This window comes from Lonchura striata, chromosome 3, assembly GCF_050655825.1.
Source record: "Lonchura striata isolate lonStrDom1 chromosome 3, ASM5065582v1, whole genome shotgun sequence".
Lineage (NCBI taxonomy): Eukaryota > Metazoa > Chordata > Aves > Passeriformes > Estrildidae > Lonchura > Lonchura striata.
In genome coordinates this window covers 90982666-91008356 of record NC_140705.1, presented here as the reverse complement: position 1 = coordinate 91008356, position 25691 = coordinate 90982666, and the positions used below count along the sequence as shown (strand labels likewise).

General features: G+C 42.2%; 1 protein-coding gene across 4 annotated transcripts in view; it reads right to left on the bottom strand.

Moving 5' to 3' along the window:
* PLCB1 (phospholipase C beta 1) overlaps positions 1-25691 on the bottom strand; it is a 343204-nt gene that overhangs the window by 33617 nt on the left and 283896 nt on the right. For 3 of the 4 annotated variants that reach the window (XM_021540293.3, XM_085577017.1, XM_021540294.4), the window contains exons 28-31: positions 24757-24833; positions 24577-24666; positions 22369-22426; positions 21297-21383 (exon numbers count right to left, since the gene is read on the bottom strand). In XM_021540293.3, the coding sequence (XP_021395968.1) occupies positions 21297-21383; positions 22369-22426; positions 24577-24666; positions 24757-24833 (312 nt within the window). Of the gene's footprint in view, positions 1-1859; positions 20777-21296; positions 21384-22368; positions 22427-24576; positions 24667-24756; positions 24834-25691 lie in introns of those variants that run through there. The other variant, XM_085577018.1, reaches the window with a different exon arrangement.

The window sequence follows — 25691 nt, the reverse complement described above, 5'->3', positions numbered from 1 at the left end:
CTGGCCTAAGTCCTGCAGTTCAAGTTTTAGTAAAGTTTTAGTTCCTGTCAAAGTATCAAAGAAATTTCAGTGCTGAAAACATTCAATTCCTGAAGTGGTCTCCAATCCCATTTTGAATCTCCTCATTTTTTGACAGATTTTTCAAGGGTTTGGCACCAATAAATGAAGTGGAACTGCTAAAAGTCTCAAGTGTTCAGCAGCTCCTCTAGTGAAAGCTCACCACCAGAGAGTTCAATGGTGTGTGAATGTGAGCACACACAACTCAATAACTCTCCTAAATGGAAACAGAATGCTTGTTAAAACACAAATCCTTCAGGCCATGAGAACACAGAACCCAAAAAGCCTGCAGAAAAACAAGTCTGACACTCCATTTTACACTGAGGAGGAGGTGACAGATCCTGGTTGGAAACCATCCCATCACATATTAATACTGTTTATTTGGGGAAAATGAGAAGGGAAGGACAAACACAGGGAGAAGCAGTTGTATCATAGTGTAGACACTGCTAATGAGGTGCTTATAGGTGGCAGAGTAAATGAAAATAATTGGCAGGATGTTGCCTAAAACAAAAATTTATCAGCAAACCAAATATTTTATTACTGAATAAAGATTTGCATGGCTACACTAAGGATATATCATTACATTATCTGTGGGCCACACATGGTGTTATCTTCAGCAAGAAGTTCCCAGGACTGGGAAGATGACTAGGAAGGATATTCCAGTTGTGGATGGAAGAGAAAACAGGAATATTTTATAATTAAAACAATCAAACAGAAAAAAGAAACTCATGAGTTTGTATCTCTTTTATGCCTTATAGAAAAGATCTACATGGGAAAGCAATATGTCCTAAAGTTCTGTTCCTTTGCCATAAATTCAGTTTGGAGAGAGAAAATAAACCAAAGGAGTAGCAAAAAACAGTGTTTATGTCATTATTGAGGAAAGCACAACAGTTCTGGAAAAAATACCAAGCAACACTTTTTAAAAAGAAAAATCAGAGAAATACCTTTTTCCTTTTAGACTGAAGGAAGCTCAAACATAGATTTTAAGCCAAGCCTTTATGCATAAATTGGAGCTTTTACTATCCATAGAACAATAACTTGTATGAAGTATTTGTGTGAAGTTTAATATAATATTAAGTGTACTGTGTCAAGTGTCTTTGTCCTGAGCAGTACCTCAGCCTCAGACTCTGGGAAAAGCTGATCCTCATGGCACAAGTGGAAACTGTCACTGTGTCCATCCGGAGGCCCTGATTCCACAGCTCCTGTTCCACAGTCACCCTTTTTGCAGAGATCATCTTCATTGCAGGCACCAATCTGGAGCCTGGTTTGGGCAGCAGCCCTGTTACACATTTCAGGTCCTTTCTGCCCTCACCCCACAGTGAAGCTCCCCCAGCTTTGCAGAGACAGAGCCTGCCCAAAGCAGCAGAGATGACCTGACCATGCAGGAACAGTGCTATTGCAGGGATACATAACATTTTACTGCATTAAAACTTCCAGTGCCTTGAGCCCATGGGGGCTGAGCAGTGGCCTCACAAACAGAACCCAGGCCTGAAGTGAATCAAAGAGGCTCTCCTGAGCTGCTCAGCAGAGAACACCCCCTCCTCTGCTGGCTCCGATTGCTTTTGGACTTAAAAATCTGTGCAGGGGACAGATTCAGTCTGCTTCATTTGCTCTTGTGTGGAAAGGGGCCAAGGTGTCTGTGACACTGTGCTGTGCTAGGAAACTGTTTGCTCTGCAGTTTATAAGCAAGATGCCACAAAAAACAAACGTAAGTGAAGAGAGTCTCCTTAGTGAGTACAAAGTAAACAGAGATGCTTCATTAGAAGTTACATCCCCTGATCCTTCTGCTGTCAAATCCACTGTTTTGGTTTTTTTTTTTTTTTTTTTTTTTCTCTTTGGTTCAACTTAAAAATTAATTATCTTTCAATCTTTCATACAGGTTGCTACTGTCATGTTAATAGTACTTTGAAGAAAAAGGTCCTTTTGGGGGCAAGTCTGTCTTCCAAAGGAAAGAGAGAAATTTAGTAAAACTCATCCTTGCTTGCTCTTTAGATCCCTCTATAACATGAGTCTGCAACTGCTTAGCCTGCACTTAACAATCACAAAAGGGAAAAAATTCTCTTAAATAGTATGGAACTGGGGTAAACTAAGAACAACAATACAATTGAAGAGTTTTGTTTGGGTTAGTGCTCCGGTTTGTGTTTTTGGAAGAGTTAGATGGATAATATTCAGGAGAGGTCTTTATTTAAGGAAGGGAGCACGTACCATAAATTAGAAAGTATAAATATTTAAAGGTTTGCTGAAAGTGTACACAAGCAACCTATTATGGCTGAACTGCTTTTTCTAGGCAACGGCTACAATAGATGTCCTTAAAAGTGATCCCTTGGTATAACACTGGGCAAAGGCCAAAAGAAACTCTGTTTCCATAATGGCACAATAGGGAATTCTTTATTTTAAAGTGCCCCATGGAATGGCTCAATTAAGTCATAGGAGCAAAAAAATTTATGGTATTCAAAATGTTTGCTTGGGCATGCAGTCCATGGCATCACCCTGGAGACAAACAGCTCTTCCCAGATCCCTGACTCCTGACAACTGCTCCAGAGCTGTCATTCCCGATGCCAGCTCTGCTCAGAACTGCTCCCTTGACCACAAGTTTGAGTGTGCTTTTAGGGCTGTAAAGAAGAGTAAGCCAGAAGGGGAAGAAAACATGCCCAAAGTCCCACAGCCGAGTAGCAGGAATTTCAAACAGTTCCCAATTTGGAAATGGCTGAGAACAAGGACACAATCAAGCCCAGTGTCTGGAAGCATGTGCCTGGAGAAAGCAGAGTTTAATGAGCCTACAAAAAATCCTTAAAAACAACAGGCTAGTGAAGGCTAAAGGCAAGTGGGGAAGATCAACAGAAGATTTTTCCTCTCTCTGTAATAAAAGACATGACCTGTCTACCATGTGATTTTTTCAAGTCATAAGCACTACTTTAAGATTCCTCTGGGTTTGTCCCTCTGCTGTTCCCAGGGGACTGACAGCACTGTGACCGTGTCCCTGCACGCACTGGTGCCAGGCAGGTTCCACCCCTTATCACAGAACACTTCCTCTCCTCAGGGAAGCAGGGAATGTTTCTCTCCACAAGCCAAGGAGAACAGCCTTGATCTGGATCTTTGCAGAGCCAGAGGCACTGCCAGAGCTGTCCAATGTACCAGCCAGGCTGCAGCACAGCTCTTGCCAGGGATGCACCTGCTCTGCTGCTTGCAAACTGCAGCTCTGAGCTCTGGGGATCAGTTTTCCATGTGCCATTTTACACTTCCATATCCCAGCCTTGCTCTTTGCTTTGCCACTAAAGCAGTGCCACCCGATTTTCCACGGATTAGCAGCAAAGGCAGTTGATACTTTCCTGAGTTTCTTTTCTTTTTGGGGGAGTAAAAGCTCCTTCAAACAGTTTGTAGGTGAAGCAGACAATGAGCAGCAGAAACTAAATTTTGCTCATACAGCATTAAAAAGCAAAACTCAAATTTATACCTAGCTTTAACTTGTTTTCACAGGCAAAATCACAGATGAAATACAACCTGTCTTTCTTCTTGACAATAAAACCTACCTCTCCCTTACTTAGTTACTCTTCAAATTTTAGATAAAAAAATCTTAGTAGACATATCTGACTAATCAAAACACGGAGCTGCTCCATGCTAAAGGAATGCAGTATAAATGGCCATCAGCAAAGCTCAGGTGAGAGCAAATAAAACACTTCTGTAGTACAAACCTCTGTCTGTGAGGAACCACCTCAATATGTGCAAGAGCCTTTTGTGCTCACAGTAATTCTTACAAAATAAAATATCTAATCTGATGGCATGCAAGGTAAAATTAATTTCTTGTCTCTGCAGATGAGTGGTTACTGGAATGTCAATTCTCACTCTTTATAAGAGGGTTGACTTTAACTTAACACCATGATTACAGTCTGAATTTCTCTTTTAAAATTTTAGTTTCTCCAAAAGCTAAAATTCCTGAATTAATGAAATGTAAATGTAGAACATTTAGTCCTAACTAACAAATTTTCCTTGCTTTTTGTTATTAAATATGTATATAATGATATATGTCTATCTGTAATGAACACAACAGTAAAAGAATTATTCCTTTTGATTTGAAGACACACAATGCAACTCATAAATCTTATTTAAACTTTAGATTCACCACTTTGGGGTAATTGCAGCTACCTGGGAACAGCCTGTACCACAGCATCTTGGCACTGCTTTGTATTGCCAGGCACATCAAAATTTGCCTCCTAATTTCCACCTCCCTTCTGCATCTCTCCAATAACTCTTCTCAACATCACCTACAAACTGTCCATATCCTCATTCTCTGATGCACTTCCTTCCTTCCTATTCTCAATGTTTCCTTTTCCCTGGGAGCTGAAGAATACTAATAGAACTAATGTATTTTTTTTTAAATATTTATCTTCCTTTGTTTCTTGGACAGGATTAAAACCCTGTTTGAGCAAAGAGCTGTGCTTGCTGCCCACCCATGTTAAAAGACAGGAAATTCCCTGAGGACACACACTGGGCCTCATTCACAGTCTGGGGGCAGGTTCAGACTCCAAAGAGTCCTTGTACAAGACTTAGTGGGGTTTATTGAAAAGCTTGAAAGTACTGCAATCTAGTGGCACTATATTCATTTAGCGATACAAAAATAGCCAGGATAAATCACTTTTTTTGTTGTAAAGGGCCATTTAAGAATCATCTTTGACAGCTGATCTAAACCACAAGAATTATTCTCCTATAGAGATCCATTTCACAGACAAAAAACAAGTGCAACAATTTGAAGGGTATCCCATATTTGTTTTCACATGCATCAAGAAAGTGTCACACCTGTCAGAAGAGTTAATCTTGATTCATCCTTTGCTTCAGAAATGTAATGCCTGTCTCTTTCATTAGAGGGGCTCAAGCCAGTTCTGCTGACACCATTTAAACCCCTCACACTCAGTCTAATTTTTAATCAAAATACGTGCCATAGGTCCTACTGGAATCTCTGTGAGTTCTGTGCTGGTCTTGCAGAGGAGGCACAAAAAATGGGTTATTGGAAGTGCTTCCTAGCATTTCCTTCCCTTGGAGGATTTGAGACCTACTCAGGTTTCTTGTGGGTGTCTAAATTCAGAGGAGATGAGCCTTACCCCCATTCTTGCTTTTCTTCAACTCCTTTATTTCATGGCCCTTTTAATGCATAAAAATTCACTTTAGGACTCATCATTTAATTCAAGTTAATTAAACAGTGCAGCAGTGTGGAAAGATAAAAATGCTAGAAATGCAAAATCTCAGGAAATGCAATTAGAGCATCCCACTTGACCAGTTCTTCAGCTGGCACTCATCACATTTGCACAAATCCATATCAACACAGGAAAAGGTGAAAAGGGTGAAACATTCCCAGGATGAAAATACTCTTTCACTGCCAGTTAGCAGCAGCATTAAACTTTAACAGATGAGCTGCAGAACACTCTACACTTCTGTGTAATTGTGAGACTGAGACTCAAAAACCCCACAAAGCAGTGAAATATTATCTTTATACCAAAACTCAGTCTATCTCTGATGTTGCAACAGTCTTTTTTTTCATGAAAAGAAGCTGGAGAAATCCCTGGCACAGAAAACCAGGTTAAGTAACAGCAATTTTCTTCAAAGACTGATGATGTCTATCAATGCCCCAAGAAAGCCACCAACAAAAAAGCAACTCAGAGAAAAAGAGGATGGCATTTCAGCCACTAACTAAAATGAAATAAAACCTTCCAGAAGTGTAGAATAGGATGATTACAGCCCACAGTTTTCTGCTGTTTATGACACCAGATGAACTTGAAATTATAAAAAGGGTGAATATTCAACATCCAGTAACCTATATGGGATAACAGCAGATGGAGAATCTGGATGTCATTGTGGTAATATTTGCAAAAGGGCATAACTCACTGAAGTACTTCAGAGATGGTGACTGAATTTAGAATTTTACCTTTCTCTGTTCAGGAACTCTACAGGTCTCTATGCTATGATGGATTCATTATGAAAACAAAGCACTTCTGACCACATAATGATCTACATGGTGAACTATGCACCATATTCTTTAGTTAATGGTATTAGAAATCAAAATTTCAGCCTAAATAAGCCCAAATACCCAATTATTCTAAAAGACTGATTTGATGTGTTGCATGTTTTTAAAGCACAGTAGCGAAAACCTGTGGGAATCCAGAGCTTCCCTCTGGCTGCCCTGGAGGGTCTGGGACCCAGGCAGGGGGTCAGGAACCCCCTGTACAGAGCCCCCAGAGACACTGTCTCTGATCTCTGTCCATGGAAAAGAGTTTTCAATCTTACAGGATGAATTACAAGCTCTGAGTGTTTGATATAAGTAATAATTAAGTGTGGCATGGGTACAAAAGTAAAATTTTAGGTTTCTAGATTAGGGGTTCAAAGGGCACAAGATGGAGGAAATTGGGTGTGTCTTGTCCTTTTTCTTCTTCATGCCCTCCATGTTTCACTGTAGTGTTGGCATTTTTCTGTTGGTTTAGGCTGGGGACACACATAGGTGATAGATACTGGCACATTATTGTAAATATAGCACAGGTAGTTTCTGGTATTTAATGTTTGTAACATCCCACTGAGGGCAGAGCCCCACACGCTGCCCTGCAGGACCTGAGGCAGGGCAGCAGAACATGTTAGAGATAAGCAAGAATAAACAACATTGAAAACAGCACAGACAATTTATGGCTTCTTCTTTGAAAGTGGGGCTGACAGAGACTTTCTACAATCTCGGAATCATCAATACCACAGATTCTGACAAAAACCAACAAATATGAAAGTTCACTATATTAAAAAGATGCCACATTGAAAGTTATTTGACTTAATCAGTGATTTATAATAATGAAAACTTCCATCTCCAAATATTATTAATAATAAAAAATTAACACCCCTCCATCAAATAGTCAAGGTAGAAATAGAAAAACCAGAAGAACTTGTTGCCATTTATGAGCAGTTTATCTGCTCTCCTTGTTCCAGCAGCTTTTCACAGCTCACATTGCTTGTGCTGTGGCACCTCCCTGGCTGTTATTAGAGAAATCCCTGTAGCCTGTTCTGATGTCCCTGCATGGCAGGAAGCACCAGCTGCAGGGGTCAAGAACACCCCAAAAATGATTGAAACTTTTCTGCTGTGAAACTGTGACAGAGGAAAAAACCAAACCACTCCATGGGGCCTGTAACAACAGAGAGTGTTTCAACAGCACTTCACCTCGAGCTGCCAAGAGAGCTTGGCAGTGAAAAAGTACAAATTGGGGAAGGACGAGGAAAAAGTGGAAACTGGGAAAGCCTGACTGCTGGCAGCTCAGAGGGGAATCTGCTTCCTCTGATGGGCTGAGATCCAGGGAAGGCTCAGATTTCTCTGGGAACGAGGCACAGCAGCTTCGCTGGGGCCATCCACTGCCTCTGAGCAAGTGTCCCGAGGAAGCCACAGATAGAAAATCCTTCAGGAAAATGCACTGGAAAAGAAATGCCTGCAGAGCAGGTAAAGGACAGAGGGAAATAACCACCTTCTGTCTCAGTGGTGAGCCCCAGAAAGGACTGCTTTCTATTCAGGCCACCAGCTGATCCCAAACATTAATATTGCAATGTGCAATGAACTGCCAGTGATCAATGCCATAACTGAACAGAACTCCACAGAAATAATCCCTCAATGTCACTTCCAGGGAAATGAATACTAAGTTTTTATGGGTGGAAAACAGAAACTGAAACCCAGCAACAACAAGTAAGCAATTTCAGTGGAATTAAGGAGTCACAAAGAGGTCAAGGGCAACATTTTGGTGTGAATTCCAACATTGTATTCTGCATCAAAGATGGAAGTGCAACACCCAGGGTAAAAAAAAGAAAGAGGGGAGACATGATTCACTTGTGGGTTAAAAGCTGGCTAAGAGGCAGCTAATAGAGGCACTTAAAAATGGGTTAGAAATGTTGTTTCTTTACCAATTAACAGGTCAGGAGACCAAACCCCAAAATTCTGCATCCACTTGCATATTAAAGACCTCCATATCTGAACCAGAAGCTGCTGAGTGTTGAAAACATTTCTAAAAACCATTCTGTGAAATGAGTGAGAAACAGACCCTGTGTAAGTGCTGCTGGACATCACTGCCCTTTCTCCTGAGCTGGATGGGAAGCTGACAGGATGGTGGGGAGGCTCCCCTGAGAGCTGGTGTCTCAGGAGCCTCCCTCGGGGTAACTAACGAGCCAGGGCTGCACAGGACTCAGGAAAATTCTGGATTCAGGATGAAGGACTTAAGTGTGAGTGACAGGAAGAGCAGCAAGAGCTCCAAATAGGACTGAGAGGGGCAGCTGAGAAATACTGTGGACTCGTGTGTCTGCTGAGAGGGAAACTGGAGAACTCTTGTTAAGTAAGAGGAATTTGTGGTTCACACACTACAACAAGAGTGAGTTGCACAGAGTATGGGATAGCAGAGATCATCTTATCCAAATACTTGCTCAGGAAAATGTAACTCTAGTAAGGCAAAAGATGGAGTGGGATCAGTTACTGCTCTGAAGGCTTTTCACAGAAAACGTAGGCCAAGCTGTAACTCTTCCCATGACATGAATAATACATTTCTGATTTTCACTTCTGTGTTATTAATATTGCATCTTGTCACAGGCCTGTGCACCAGACAATAACTGCCCAGCTCTCCAAGGAAGAAACAGAAAGAAGCCTTGACCTGAAAAGCCACCACGAAAGTTACTGGAGAGCACAGCTTTTGGTGAAAAACAATCAGCAAGTCAGGACAGAAAGGACATTCCTAAGTGCCCTCTGCTCAGTGACATCATCTGCAAGCGAGGCAGACAATGAGCTCAACAAACCAATACAAAATGTATTTTCTCACAATATGTTACCAGCTCCAAATAAGAGATTTTTTCTGAGCTAAAAAGTCACATTATTTTTTTATGATACAATGAACAGCGAGTGAATCTGATTGAAATGGGTGAGGGAAGGGTGACTGGGGGAGCACTGACACAGCAGCATTACAGTCAAGGTGATCATTCCAATGCTTTTGTACTTCATGTGTAAAGAAGACAAAAATGTTTGGATGATGCCTTTCAGCAAAAGATAAAGATCAAAGGAAAACCCAGGAATTCGAATCACTGGAGGGTGTTGATCGGTCCCTAAATGTACTTGCACAGCTCCACAGCTGAGCAAGGGATGGTGAATACAGGATAATTACTCAATTTTGGCAATAAGGAGTCAGTTCATCTTGCCTGTAGGCATTGCCTACCAGGATACACCAGAATACAGCAGAAAACTCAGTGCAGAAACAGAAAATGTGTTTCATTACTGCATCAACACAACAAAGAGTGTGGGACTGTGGAACTATCACTGTTAATCTCAATTTAGGTACAAGAAGCTCTCAGTGATGGAACTTTCCCTATCCCCCACACCAGGTGGGGAGGCAAAGTCATGTAGATAATCCCAGCAAGGAGGAATGCTGGAATAATAATCATGAAGAAAAATTAAAAACGTAATTTCCAGTCAGAAAAATGAAAGAGGAAAGTGATGGGGAGAAAGGAAACATTTGTTTTCCAGCCATCCAACTAGGCTTTCACAATGAACAGGAGGGGAAAAAAAAAACGGTGTTGGGCAGAATGGTTTATGCAGCTCTAGAGGTGAGGATTCCATGAAGAGGAGAGATTCTGTGCATTAATTGGGAAGCCACAGACATAATGAATGCAGGATGACATTTTGATGCTTCACTTGTCTTCTCCCCTGCCAATCCATCTTTCTGATTTTGCAGTCTGTCACACCTGATGATGTGTTAATCTCTGGGCTGAGAAGATAAATCTGTTTGGGCTCTTTCTGAGAAGCAGGTACCTGTTAAGCACTGCAAAGAGCCTCTCCTAGGAGGGAAGAGCCACTGCAGGTTTGCTGAGAAGAGAATTTATCTAGCAGATAATTCTCAGTGAAACCCTCCATGACTTCCTCCTTACATTTAATGTCTAATTTGCATTTATATATCCTTTATTATCTAAATACCTCAAAATCTCCCAAGTGCTTAACCTAACAAATCCCTAATACAATTCAAGGAGCAGTAGGGCACTTCCATCAGAGCTAATCAGGGATGATGGAATTCCTGTTACTGGAGCTAGAAGGTTGGTACATAGATACTCTGTGTTTTCTACAGGGTGAAAGGAAGGAGATGAGTCCATGAATCACTGATCAGCTGCTACCCCAGACGTGCTCTAGCACAGCTCTTCCTGAGCTCTGAAAAGCATGTTCAGTGCTCTGTGTTGCCTTCTCTTGACCAAACCTTTCATTCCCATCAGTTGCCTGAGGTCCCTTTCCTTTGTGCCATTTTGCTGTGCTCACAGCCAAGGAAGGCTCCCAGTGGGCAGGCAAAATTTTTCCCCATTTATTGTCCTTCCAGAAGAGAAGCAGAATGTTAAGCAGGCAATTTCAAAGGACAGGGGGAGAAAAGAAAGTAAAAAAAAAAAAATTTTAATTGTATAGTAATTAACATGGTGATCATGCCAGTTTGAAAATCACTAACAGAATTTTATGATAGTGAATTTTGTATCCTGCAAGGCTGTGAATAACTGTAATTTAACAGATGCATCCAAAATGTGCATGCATCAAACTAAATCTCTAAAATTATAGCATATGCATGTTCTTAATATAGCTAGTGAGCATGTGTGCCTATGCACACATAGTCAAATATTTACTATGACATATAGAAAAGCACATTTATTCATCAATGCAAACAAATGGATTATATCTACTCCACTTCCTTATACTGTGATTAAAATTCATGCTGGCCAGCTTAGTGAGGTTACAGGTAACATCTTGGCTCCTAAGTAATGCTCCATTTATGAGTCTTCAGATGTCAGAAGAAGCCCTGTGGGGACCAATGTCTTGGATCACAAACCTGTGGGCCCATTCAGCATCTTTGAAGATGCAATTCTTAGTGTACCTGGCTATCAGATGCACTGTAAAACACTGCTGTTGTGATGCGCTTTAGGGTATCCTCACATGCCTACATACATTTTGTCTGTTCTATAACATAAACTTACAGAGCACCTTTTGCAAGAGAAACAAAGTGGGTGATATTATGGCATCACAGAAATCAACCTTCCTTGTTTTATCTCATCCTAATCGAGGGCTGTTTCTGTTGCCAAGTGAGGTCTGGGTTTCCTTGATGTATAAATCAAGAGTGTTTGTTACACTAAAACTGGCATGTAATTGCTTGTCAGCAGTCACCTTGCTTTAAGAAATGTGAAATAAATCAAAGGAAATGTAGAATATTACTGGAAACTGTCTTTGACAATGAACAGGGCTGTGTAAACAGCTGATGAGGTCTGAAAGGGAAATAGATAGCGAAGGGTTTTGGAAGAAATATGTTTAGTTTTAGGCATGCTGAAAATATAAGCTAAAAACATTTGTATTCAATGGAATTCAATCTTTAATCCTTAACCCGGTGTGTTTGGCCCTCTCAGAACCAAAGCACAGCAGAGGGGCCCATTTCCCAGTGCTCCTGTGCCCAGGATGCTCAGCCTGGGCTCTGCCCAAGGAGACTCAGCCTCCTCCTCTGCAGTGGGAAGGTGGCCCAGGCTCTCAAATGGGCTGATCTGCACCAGAGAGCTCCTAGCTCTGGAACTGGAACTGCTCCACACCTGGAGTGTTTTCCACACATCTCTATAACCTGTGCATCACCTCTCCTAGCTAATGGAGGGATTGGGAAGGCATTCCACATTCCCAGCCGAGCTCACAAACATGCAGAGCACGTCATGGCAGCTCTTTAACACCTCTCCCCTTCAGGCTGCTCCTTCAAAGTGCTGCTTCATCTGAAAGAGACACCCTTCCCACAGGTACTTGTAGGTACTCCTTGAAATTTAATAGCAGCAAGTGATGGCAAAGAGGAAGGAGTATAAGAAGTGTAAGTAAATAAGGGCTATAGAAAGAGCAGGAGAAAGAAACCACATACTGTGAAAAGGACTTGATGAAAGGTGGAGAAGGACAAGTAGGAGAGAAGGTGAAATGGGGGAAAATGGGGATACAGAAAAAAAGAGAAATAAAAAAGGCTGAGAGACCTCCTTCCATTATCAGCAGGGTAATATTATGCCTGATAACTTCCTTTAGTGAATGACTTCATTTCTATAAACCATGGGCCAGACTGCAGAGCTGGGAAGTTGATGGAATGAACCAAAACTGAGATTTCTTGCCCTATACTCAGCAGGTTTAAAAAGAAGGATTTTTCTATCACAAGAACATCAAAACTGCTTTTTCTTTCTTATTTTTTTTAGGGAGCAATGGAAAAAGGACAAAAAACGTGAACTTTCACCACCCTCATGACTGGAAAACTCAATGTTACAAAACTAGGTTCCCATGTTAAAAGATAATGTTAAAAAGTTTAAATTTTGCCTTGACCATCCTAGAGCCAGGCTCTGTATCAAACCATATCTGGATTAGTCCTGCCCTTCCCAGGCACATCCATTTATGCCACGCAAAGCCTGCAGATCTCTAGACTCCACAAAAGAGATAATTTTCAGGTACAGAGCTGCAGTTCAGTTGCTTAGTCACACTCCACATTCTCTTGGCAAAACCTCCTTCCAAACAAGGGCTAAATAATGGGAATTTACTGAGTCATTCCAGTCCCACCTATGGATTGTCATCACCCACTGCTCTTGGATTATGCAACTGCAGCAACCCTGTGGAACTCCTCTGTTGGAAAATGCTGATTTGTTGCAAGTGAATCACAGGGGATAGTCAATGAAAAGTAATCTTTCCAGGGAACATCATTCCCAGCTATTCTGCTACTGACTCCAGAGGGCTGCCAGACCCTTGAAAGCTCCCCCACGCAGCACTGGAAACAATGTGGGAATGGGGCTGGAAGGTTTCCCTGCCACTTTCTCTCCCTTCTGGATGTGCAGGGTTTTCATCTCCTACCAAGCTCAGTATTCTCAACCTCCCGGGGAAAAGACTGCATCTCAAAACAACAGCATTTTCTTCCGATTTTTGTTGTTTCTAGAAAGAAAAGTCCACCCCCGAGACAAGCTACACATGATTTTTAATACACCCTTTAAATCAGGTATAGTTTTGAAACTCTAACACTAGCTTTTTATTTCTGTTACCCTTCCTAACAGTGTATTTCTCATCCTATAAAGTGTCAGTGTGAGATGACCCCCTCACCCACCTTGTCATGACTGTACAGTTAAAGCAGCTTGCAGCAGTCCCTCCTGTGCAGACACCCAGCATTGTTTCTATCAGTGCCTCTGCTTTGCCAGGTGATTCTGCACAAAAACATTGTCACTCTCCTGACTAATGACTTGCACACACAAAACCCTCCATACACTACAAGCTTTGCAAGACTACTGATTTTATTTCTCTGTTCATTAAAGAACACATTTTCCCCCCATTTCATGCATTTTAAAGCATCTCTCTAACGAGTTCACATACTAGGCATTAATATTTCTTTCAACACTTTTCCATTAGCTGTGTCAAACTGAATCTCATGTCATTTGTCATGCTGCACTGAGGGGCTGATAATTAAGAAATCCATTGCTGCTGTTGCTGTAGTGATGGGCACAGCTGTACAGGAGTATTTAGTTGTGCCTCTGTGGTGTTTGTGGCTCAGCCTGGGAGCCATGAGTGTGTGCAGGGTGCTATGTGTGCACTGTGAGATGTCTCTGTGTGCTGCCGTGCATTACAAATGTTCTGTCTGGGCACACCCCATGCATAATTCAGCCTGTGCTTCATCATGCATTTTCCTGGAGTGCCAGCCCAGCTTGTGAGGAGGAGAAGGGGAGTCAACAGCTTGTGGTGCCCTGTTGCTCCCTGAGATTTAGCATGCAAAGCACTTGCCTTTGCAGAATCACAAACATTTCCACAGCACAGACCTCTCTGGGCAGGTTTAAATATTGCACAGCCTAAGCCAAACATCCTGACACAAAACCTTTGCAGTCCCTGGCTTCTTCAATTTTTTAGCATAACTTTTTTTTTTCTCCTCAGAGACCACAAGGTTAACACACCAGTTAGCTCTGTGCTCTCTCCTCTCACAGGCAGTTCTACCTGGCTGGTCAACTGTCCTGCTCTGGGAATGTTTGCCATGGAAAGCAATAAATTTTTTTTTTAATAAAAACACAGGGAGTACAGGAGGGGCTCACAGGGAGGCAGGGGCTGAGGGACAGCCCTAACCCCAACAGAGGAGCTCTGGAGCTGGGCAGGGAATGGGACAGCAGAGGGAAGTGTTTGAGAGACCACAGGGAACAGCTAAGGGCCTTGAAGTGTTCCACTGCTCACTCCAGGGTGGAATTTCCTTGTCATTCTTAACCACCCACAGTGCTTAGAGAAGCATCTTCTGCAGAGAGAACATTCCCTCTCTAGAATGTCATCATCCTGAATGTGACCTTGTAGAAAGAAGCTACCTATTGATTTTTCACACCCTTTCCCCAGTTTTATCTTCAGTCTGTGGAGAAACACACTGCACTCCTCTCTGCATAGAAAGTTCACTTGTTTTCAGAGGGATCAACTATTCACAAATGTTAAAATTAGAAGCTAGGTTTGCTTATGGAAATTGCTTTTGCCCAGTGAAGCTGTGGCTGCCCCATCCCTGGAGGTGTCCAAAGCCAGGCTTGATGGAGCTCTGAGCAACCTGGGATAGGGGAAGTTGTCCCTGCCCACAGCAGAAGGTTGGAATGAGATGGTCTTTAAGGAACCTTCCAACCCAAACCATCTATTATTCTGCGCTACAAAGGAAAAATTTGGTGTTTGCTACACAGCTGATAATTTTAATAGAAATTCAGTTCTTCTCTTTTCTCCCTTTAATTGATCTGCTTTCTGACTTAAATAAAGAATTAGAGGAGCAGTGCAGTATAGTAAAATCTGTAACCCAATAAATGAAGCAATTAATTTAGAAGCTTTTAACAACTGCGTGTGTCTACACGTGGGGCTATTCTGGTTGCTGGTGGCTCCCCCAGCTCCAAGCAAGCACGGTTTGTTCCCTCAGGCTGATGGATCCTGGCAGCACTGGGCCACCTTGTTCATCTGCATAATGGTAAATGACAGCCCCTCTATTGCTCACCGGTCACACACCAGTGTGCCTTATCTGTGCTGCCATCCAGCACCAGGGGTAGTGAGGATTCCACCTTTTCTGCATCAGGAAGGCCAATTAACCAACTAATCAGAGTAGGCCGGGACATGAGAAATGCCCTTACCTGAGACAGGTAGAAGACAGAACAGATTCACTTTGCAAATCGGGAAAAAACCCAAATCAGTGAAATTTCTTTTTTTGCAAGAAGAATTCTGACATTTGTGCCTTTTTAAAAAAAAAAATTCTGTGAGCTCTTTTGTACACAGAGACCAGCTGGATTCTAAAATCACTATTCTCAAAAAAACCCCAACCAAACAAACCAATACCACCATCCTCCTCACAGTTCTAAATTTATTAACATGTTATCCAGGAAGATCTCAGTAAGCTTCACAAATCAGGTCTGGCTGCCACATGCCCTCCATTACGGACCTCACTAATATCTTTAAATCACCAGCGACACAGGTAACTTGATAATGTTCCTTCTGATTTACACTATTGCAAAATTGAAAAGTTTGCCCTTTCAAGTAATTTATTTCCCCTTTTATTGCAGCTCCAGATCCAATCCATGATTTTCTCTGGCTTCCAGTAGAATGACCCATGTGTGAAAAATATCTCCCTTCCTCTGTCAATAAACTCCAGTTTATATTTATCATATTTTTTCACGTGTCCAATTCAAAGTATTTTTTTACATTTACATTCTTTGTACAAAGAGTTTGTGACATTATTTAAAAGAAAGCAATATCAGAATTTAATAAAAAATTTAAAAAGCATTTTGCATATTCACACTGGATATGTGATGCTGTTGATTTAAAAGGAATGTTTCCAAGGACTTGTAAGAGTTACACTAAAGACATTCAATTAACACAATAAATATCACCTCAAATTGTTACATGTATCTTTTGTGACCTGATATCCATTTCTCACACTGCAATATTTATTCTGCTGGGAAAAAAAAAACCAAAACCCTTTAAAACATAGATTTATGAAGGAAAATGTAAACAAGTAAGGCCCAAACTGACAATGGTCCTTTGAGCATCCTGTTACTGGACTGAATTTTGTTGATCTCAAGCCTGGGATGTGTCAGTCGCTTCAGTGAACTTAAGGAAGTTTTATTGGTATAAAACTGGCATAGGATAAAGGCCAGTCTGTTTATTTTTAAAGAGTGAAGTGAGATTATTTACTACTCAGTTCACAGGCTGAAAGTGCATTTTGCAGTATTTATCCACTGGGAGAAACAGAAAAAAGGGACCACCCTAACTTCCCCAAAATAATACTCTGCAATTGGGGACAGCTTAGCAACTGCACCAATACCAGATTTAAATTCCACCAGGATTTGGCTGTTCAAAGTTTGGGCTGACTGTCACTTGGGGCTGGATGCTGAGAGGTGCTGAGCAAAGAGCAAGATCCTTCCAGGAATGGGCCATAAGTACTGCATCCCAAAATTTAACCACAAGCTCCCATCCAGAAGTGGGAAGATACCAAATCAAGTCACAGGAAGATTTGTAAATCTCACTCTGTATTTTTTTTCTTTAAATATTCCTTTAAAATATTTCTTGGTCACTGAGGCTATGAAAATTCCATTCATTTCTCCATGCTGTTGCCCACTTAATGAGGTAAAGAAACATTTTACTATTCCCCTCTGATAAGTACACAAGCACCAAAGCCCAGAGTTGAACAGTGAAACAAATAGTAAATTATTTCAATCCTCTTAACACCCTGCTTTTTTGGCAGATAATGCCATAAGTCATTTTAGCTTAGCAGCCACAGATTGAAGACAGATTTATTTTTAAACTTTGGAAATGTTAAAATTGAATGAATTAATGGAAGAAATTTTTACCCAAACAGGGAAAAATAAAATAAGAACTTTTCAAATATTATACTGGCTATCAGATCATTTTTATGTTTTTTTTTTTTTTTTTGCCATGAGTCTGAATACTAATTTTTTTGGGAGGACAACTTTCCCCTGTCCAATCCAAAGCCAGACAAGTCCCATGAATCCCAGTAAACTGAAATAACCTTTTCCTCCAAACTCCTTCCCCAAAATTCTTGGAGGGCTGCCTGTGGTTGAACTGGAATGCATCTTGGAAGTGTTTGAATTAAGTGCAGCCTTCCCAAAAGCCAGTTTGGCTTCCTGCAGAGGTGTCAAGGATAAAAAGGGGATTGTAGTGGCCAGAGCATTGTTGTTGGGAGTTCATAGGGAGCTGAGTTCACTGGAATACTCATCAAAGTTCCTCAGGGCTGCTCCCTTCCACATGGGCAGAGAGTGGCTCTGAGGGCAGCTGAAATACCTTCTAGAAGTGCTGCAGGACACATCTGCTGTTTGGCCCACCTGCAGGGAACAGCTTCACTTAAGAGCATCACCTGCACCAGGTGACCACAGAGTTTCACCCAAAGCACCGAAGCAGCAGCCCTGGAGGTATGAGAAGCTCTACTACTGTAAAGGATCAGCACCTTGTTAATTTGGCTCTGCAACATGAATATGTATAATTCTGTGCCTCCATGAATTTTTCAGGTACACTGTTAATATTAATTTTTGATTGGATGTGGAAGTGTCAACTCCCAATTAATAACATGTGCCAAAATGGGAGATAATAAATGTAGGAAAGCAAGTTAGTATGCATCAGGTGCTTGCATTTTCCATTTACAAGAACAGATTTATAATTTAAAAAAATTGTTTTCATTACACTTTTTGAGGAGAAAAAGGAATTTCATACCTTAAGGCTGTATATTCTCTGGCTGCAAGCTGAGGAACCACATGAGTTACACCTTCCTTGACACCTGGGGCTGCAAAAACATGGCCCAGGGGAGCCAGAAAAATCCTAGAGGAGCTGAGTGCAAGAGCTCAGGATGTCAGTGTTATGCTGAGATTTAAGGGTGGCTCTGACCCATGAGCATGGGTAACAAAAGTCCCACTGACTCCAATTAGAGGAGGCTTGGGTCTATTTACTGTAACCGAGTCTGTAACAGAAAAATAATTAATTCCTTGTCATGTCTCATGTGTATTGATTTTTGTAATTACAATGGAATTGGAGGCAAGGGTGCAGGGGGAAGGAAAAGCACTTGACTTGTGTTTAATTTGATGCACAAGCTGTCAGGGACAGAGCAATTGAGGTGCCATGGCCATGCCCATCCTAGGTGCTCTCAGTGCTCAGATGTCACATGCCAGACATGCAGGATCCCAAATCACACCCTACTCTGACATGATGCACTGCACGGAGCTGGCTGCTGCAGCAGCCTGCACAGCAGGCAGGAGAGATGCCCAGGGGGAAGAAGATAAGGACAGAACAAGCTCCATGTGTATCAGTGGCTAAGAGGAGGAGACAAAGCAGTAGGATGGGAGAGAAAGAAAATACAAGTTGCTGCTGATAATAGAGCTGCCAGGAGATAATGAAAGGAAAAACAAGGAGTGAGAGAAAAGAAAATACAATATGGCCTCACTTGGTAATGGTGCTGCTAAGAAAAGCCAGCAGGAGGGAATCAGCTTTGTTTCCCATATGATTTCACTAAAATGGCAAGTAGGGAGTTTTTACCCAGAGGCAAATCAGCATTTGGCTTCTTAACAGGTGACAGTCTCCATTCCCGAGCATGTCTGTGGGAGGGGCTGGCCTGGTTCCACACACCCAGACCTGACTGTAACACCGGGTTTGTGCAGTGTCACAGATCAGTTTGTCACAAAGATATTGACATCACCCACACAGACACAGAGCCACATTTTGGGCTCCCTAAAGCCAAGGCCTGCCCTGACTTCTGCAGGACCACAAGAAGCTGTTTCCAGCCTTTTGCCTAAAAGTACCAGTTCAGGAAGTCTCCAAGTCTCATAGAAGCAAAAAAGTTTTTCCTTATACAATAGCCCTGCAAATGAGAGCTGCAAAACAGTCTCACATCCAAACACTAGAAAGAAATGATATATGTGAGGGAGAGGCAGAGCTTAGGGGTATAAATCAGTCCTGAGTTAAGCATTTTCAGCTAACCCTGTGATATTTTAAACAAAACAAAACAAAACAGCCTCCAGGACAGAGAACTACTCTGCATCCAATTTGTGCAGTTTCTAAAACCTGTTGCCTAAAACAACAGCACTCAAAGGCAAATTTTCTCCTGGTGCCCTACACACACCACAAGAGAGGAAGCTGCTAACTCATACTTTGAGAAAAGCCAACAAAATGGGAGAGGCTGTGGCAGTGTGCTGGCAACACTCAGTGTCACGATATCCTCCCTGGCTGGGAAAGAGCTCTGAGCAGAGTCAGAGCACAACAAATTGTGAGGCACTAATAAATAACCAAACAGCACTGATGGATGACAGCAGATCTGACTCCAGCAGAATTATTGGTGAGAATACTGAAAATTCTTTCCCTCTTAATATATTAAAGTCTTTGTTTGGGGCTGAGTTGATGCTGCCAAAAAAGCCTTTTAACACAGGCAGCATAAATTTCAGTGGGTGTTTGAAGTAGGAGAGGCTGGCTTGTTGAAAAAGCAGCCCTCAGAAAGGCTGCAGCCTGCAGAAAACACATCAACTCTGCTCAGCTGGGAAATAATTTGATCTATTTTATATCATCTACCCAGTCACTGAGGAGGCAAATATGGGAATGAAATATGGACACAGAGCAAAACATAAAAAGAGACTTAATAAAATGAGTAATTATGTTTTCCCTAAAGCCTCTCATGCAAGCAGGAGGCACATACCATCATCAATTCAGCACGGTGCCCGTTTCAGAGTGTGGGAAAAGGAAAAGCCCTGGAGCCAGGCCCTGTGAGCACATCCCTGCCAGGAGGGATGGGCAGCCAGGCTGGGGAGCTGCCACTGTGGCCAGAGGCAGGGGGGACAGGGAGCTGGAGCTGCTCTGTGCCAGGACCCAACCCTGGGTAGAGAGGGGACTGGTGAAAGAGTCAAATGTGACTATCCCCACCCAGAACCCTTCAAAATTCAGCTCAAGTCCTCAGTGACAAATTTCCAGTGCTTTATGCTATTCCTCAGTACCTCAATCAATTAAAAATAAAAAATAAAGGGAAAAAAAGAAGGAAGGACACAACCAAATAGAATAGAGTGCCCAAGAATCCAGGAAAAGCCAGTGTTAGAAGCGCTAACTGATTATTCTTCGGCATTTTAAATTCCAGTGTTTAAATTCCAGTTCACAAGCTTGATAAACTCATGATCATACAGCACCAAACATAAAAATACGTGTACTTTTTACACCCACAAGATGCCCACAACACCAAAACGTTCTAGCTTGTTTATAAAGATGATTTAAAAAAGATGAATAGAAAACTGGAAATGCAAACATTTTTATTTTCCCAAACTATTGTAGGCTTCTGGCTATTCAGCCCTTATCCTAACTTATTCTCTGTCTACTTCATAGGAGATGACATGACAACACTGATTAACTCGCATCCAGTGCTAGAACTCAAGCTGTAACACAGGCACAGAAACATTGGGACTGTGGACACAGACAAGGAATGAGAACTGATGTCAAGGACACATGTTTGAGCAAGAGCAGAAAAAAATGAAAGCAGACATGACACAGTGGGCTGTGAAGAATTACACTTGGATATGAACCCTGCTGAAAACAAGTCCCCCCTCCATGTGGAAGTTCGACTGTGCCTAGGTCTTCCTACAGGAAAATCAGGTACAAGTGCAGTTCTCTGAGCCTTCTCCACTGAAGAAGAACTGAACTGCCACCAGCTCCACTTGGAACAAGAATGAACCCCCAGGCCTAAGGACCAAAACATGCATTTCAAAATGTCATATGTAGATGCAGTGCATAAAATCAAACAGAGGCAATCCAGCAAAGCAATGTAGACTATAAAGCCCTGTTATTGTAAAAAAGCTCATTGTTTCCCACAGAAATCTGTCCTGATGGATGCCACCAGGACCTGGGGGCAGCATGCTAAGGAGATATCTCTTTTTCCTTTCAATAAGAACTGTGTTTTGCTTCTGTGCAGCTATGGCACAGGGGAGGGAAGGGCACACTCTGCTGGTCACAGCACCTTTTACACCGACAGCTTTTGAACACCCTGGGTGCTGAAATATAACCCTCATGCCACAACATCTGCACCGAGGTGGTGCCCACACCAGGCTGCTCTTGGCTCCTCTCACCCTGAGTGTCAGTGTGGGTGGCTCTGATGCTGTCACTGAGTGCTCTCATGCTTAAACATCAGCCTACCTGCTGCCAGAGCTCCTTCTCTCCTGAAGGACAATTTTAGCAGTGTAACATGTGTTCAAAAACTCTTTACCTTAGGCTTTTCATCCAGTATTTGCTGGCGAATCTCCTTGTGTTTTTCTACAAGTTTCTCCTGCCTTTTACTCTGAGCATCTTCTAGCTGTCAGAAAAGAGCAGAGAATCTTTTTTCATGGATTGCACACCCTCACTCTCCCACCTCCTCCCCAACAAACATTCCACCCATCAAAACTGAAACACTGTCATCAAAACTATGAACAATTCCAATCTAAAATTACATAAATTACACACCACTGCCTGAGCATCCCTGAGCACAACTGTTCAACAGTCAGGTGTGGATATGAAACATCAGATTTCACAGGTAAGATTCAGGATCAGAAACATCTAAAGGACTTACTGCAGACTCCTGATGTTATTAAATGATAAATTTTGGGTTTCACTTAATAATGCCCCCAGAAATAAAACCTACTTAATTTGCTAATTGTTTAGGCTGCTTCCTAAATCAAGGCTCTGCTAAGCAAAAATGGGCCAACTTTAGAACCTAACAATCTTTACATTGAAATTAAGAGAAGAATTCAAAGGCTGCACACATTCCATAGTGATTTTACACCCCAAAGCACTGCAGTGCATGATTTCAGTCTGGTGTGAACCACCTGTAGCTTCAGAAAAGCTAACAACTGTAATAGAATTCTTTAATTTGTGTTTACAGAACTCACAGAAGCTTTTTACATTTCAGTAACTATACAAATGCAATTAAAGTTAAGATATACCTGTAATTAAATGTTCATTGACTTTCCTTATGCAATCTTTGCATTTGTGAGCCAGCAAGCCCATTTAAAAAATGGGTGCATTTTCCATGGATTCACACAGGATATTCAAACATGAAATTGTATTAAAATCTTCCCTCCTCAGCACCATCCCCCAAATGCTGACTAACAATTAATGAGAAGGTGTCTGAAATCCCAGCTTTCTTTTAACTGGAATGTGAAGCAGAGCCTACCCTGCACCTGCTAAAAGTCAGCAGGCGCAGAATCTTTATGCTGAAGCCTAGAACCTGCAGTAGATTATAAGCTAAAAGGGGAAAGGTGACATTTCATGGCCCCAGATGCAGCAGAAGCTTGACATACCCTCTTTATGTACTGCACCACCTCCTGGATGTAGGACCGGATCATTTCCGTCTTCTCCCTGGGGGAAGCATTCCAGCAGTTATTGGAGTCAGCAAGGGCACACTGATGGATTTCACCTCCCTGCAGCTCTCTGCCTAACCATGGCCATGTTTAAGGACCTGCCTAATTAACTTTTTTGCACTCCCTGAATGTATCCTCGTGCCAGGTTGCACCTTTATGGCACCAAGGGCTCAGAATTCCCCATGACCTGCACACCACCCCCCTGCTCCTCCCCAGCAGGCTTTCCCCACGAGATGATGCCCTGTCTCCCGGGTGCTGCTGGTGCTCCCAGAGTCCCCAGTGTCCCTGGGAGCTGCAGAGCTGCGAGCAGAGGCACAGTGCCACGCTGTGGCAGAGGAGCAGCCTCTGCCAGGGCAGGCACTGCTGCTGACACCGGGCACCAAGCTCCCAGGGGAGCAGGGCAGGCATGGCCTGGCCCCACACAGAGCTGGACTCGGGGCAAACTGAGCTTTATGGCACACTCAGAGTTATTTGGTAACCATCAGTCAAAGGCTGAAAACAAGAACACCCAGAGGGGTAAATTACAACAACAATTTGTGGCTACTACAGTTGATCTGTTTCAGGACAGTTACTCCAAATCCTGATTGCCTCAGCCAAGACCAGTAAACTGCTCTACTCCTCAGGTGGCACTAAAATCAGGAGGATTTAGGCAAGCCATGGGTGGGTGTCAAAAAAATTAAATAAAAACAATTAAAACGGTGAATCTGTGTAATATTCCTTCCCAAATGTATGCAAAAGCTTTAGATCAACTGCAGTGGAGCCAGAGTGACTCAAAAGGGAATCACCAGAAGGAAGGTCTCACACCTCTCTGCCCTACTCCCAAAGTGAGGACAAGCTGTGTCACAGACAGGGGAAAGCTGACTTTCAATAGGGCTCCTCTCTCACCTCTCTCAAGGACTCTTTGAAAAGCCTGACAGAGGAAAGTCCTTGGGAAAAATGAGAAAAAAAAATGAAGGGGAACGAGAAAAGAACTGCTAACTTGTCTGTCCCTAAGCCTTTCTCACTAGTGCCTCTCAGTAAATCATTTCCCACTGCAATTGATTTTTACTGCTGCAGCATTTCTGTAATAGCCAGCTGCTTTTTTCTAATATTAATTCCATGCCCTCTGAACAGCTCTATGTTAAGTATTTCTCCCTCTTTTTCATAATAAATTATTATAATCTATTTTTAATAGGATGTTTTTTGAAATTTTTAATGTGCTGATTCTGAAACTACCTGAAACACTTCACTGTGTGTGTCTGTGATTTCCTTTCAGGGTTAACAAATACAGATTCTCTCTTCGGAAGCTCCAAAACCTGTGTAAACCCTTTCACCTGCAGAAAACCTAACACAGTTGTACCTTTGTTACATGGTAAAACTCAAACATTAGAGGGTTTCTTTTTTTTGTTTTGGTTGCTCCTCTTGTATTTTTAACTGCTCTAAAGTAAAGACTGGTAACAAGAATAGCAGTGCAAGATTAAAATGCTCCATTTTCTTTTTGAGCTGCTTGCCAAAACAAATGAAGGAGTACAAACAAACCTAGGTACTGTGCCCATGGGAAGAACACAATCAGCTTGCACAACTGCAGTTTGTGCTGTCTGGGGGTGCATAAATGGAATTAGGATTGCTGTGCCTGCCTAGGGACACTGCACCCTGGGAGCTCAGCTTTCCCTCATGTCCCCCCAGGTGTCACTGTCACTGGTGGAGGGTCATGGGCACAGCTTGAGGGGAGTTCATCCCAAAAGCAGAGTGAACCTCCCAGTGTGGTGCAGCCATTTCTTCTGGAGAGCAGTTTGAATAGAGTGAAGAAGACAAGAGAACTCACAAATACAAACCCAAGTCAGAATGAAAGCCCAGCCTGCAGGAGCAGGTGAGACTATTTGCACTCAGATGAACAGTGCCTGGATGAACAGCTTTTTGGGGAACTGCTCCATGAGGTGCTCCCAGGAACAAACCCCTCCACAGAGCAGCACCTCTGCTGCTGGCCCAGGCTTGTCCTGCTCACAGAACAGGAGATTGGATTAGCCCCAGGAAATCAAATTATTATCAGGGAAAGGACTCTGGGGAGGTCTGACTGAAGGCTGCCTTGGATTTAGGGTCAAGACCTTCCTTTGATTTACCAGGTGTGAAAAATCTTGTACAGTGATATGTATCTAGGGATATACTTACTCTTCCATTTGATTTTTATCCTTGGACTTTGCTTCTGTGATCTTCTCCTGCCTCTTCTTGTCCATTTTTTTCTTCAGTTCTTTCTTTTCTCTAAAACATTAAAAATAAAGGGAAGTACAAAAAGTATCTAAACAAATCCTACAAGGAGCAGCAATCAATGGTAAAGGGAACAGCACTTACTTCTCACATGTTTCTTTCAGTTTCTTTAGCTGGTTGTTCTGACACTCCTCTGCTACATCTGTCAGCTTCTGAATTAGCTATTAAAAAAAAATCCCAAAAATAAAAACATGTATTTTCAGCTAAACATCATAGAGGCAGCTAAATTTCCTCAAAAGTCTGCAGCAGACACAAAAGTGTTATGCCATTCCCAGATGAAGTACCAACGATCAAAAGCCAGTAAACATCATTATCAGTGTAAACACATTATTAACTTGTGGAGTTCAGCCAGAATGGTGCACATCCAACTCACACAGAAACTGCTGCTTCTCTGTACATCAAGGTGATACACTTTCACAATATTAAATGTAAACCCAAAATATATTTCAAGTATTTTACCTTTGCTAGGAATGAAAACACCTGTGAAAAAATGTAATGGGTCACAAATTGAATTTATACAATGCTAATTGCCAACTGAATGCCTGTGTCACTGAACATCCAGGTTTTAATGTAAGGGCTGAAAATGTTCCTCCTGTAATGAGGATTATTACACGGAATGTTTTGGATTTTGGGGTGGTCAGGGGGATGTTGAAAATCAGGCATGACAGCTGTGAAAGCCAAGCACAGAGAAGCATAACCTGAATTTTGGTCACAGAAAGAAAAAGCTCTGAGTCACTGGTTTGAAATCTGTTGTGGATTCATTCTCCTTGGTGCCCAAACCAGTAACAAAAGGCATGGCTGTGGTGGGATGCTGACAGGAGAGGAGTCGTGGGTGCCAGTTCAAGGAACAGGGAATAAAGTGAGAAAAGGGACCCATTTGGTTTGATCACCCTTCTAGGTTAAGTCTGATTTTGTAAAATCACCTTCTCAAGGTGATAAACCAGGAGTGTATAACAAGGCATAGCTGGTCTGCTCCAACTTTTCATTCCTTAGATAAAAGTAGAAAGGTACCAACAATA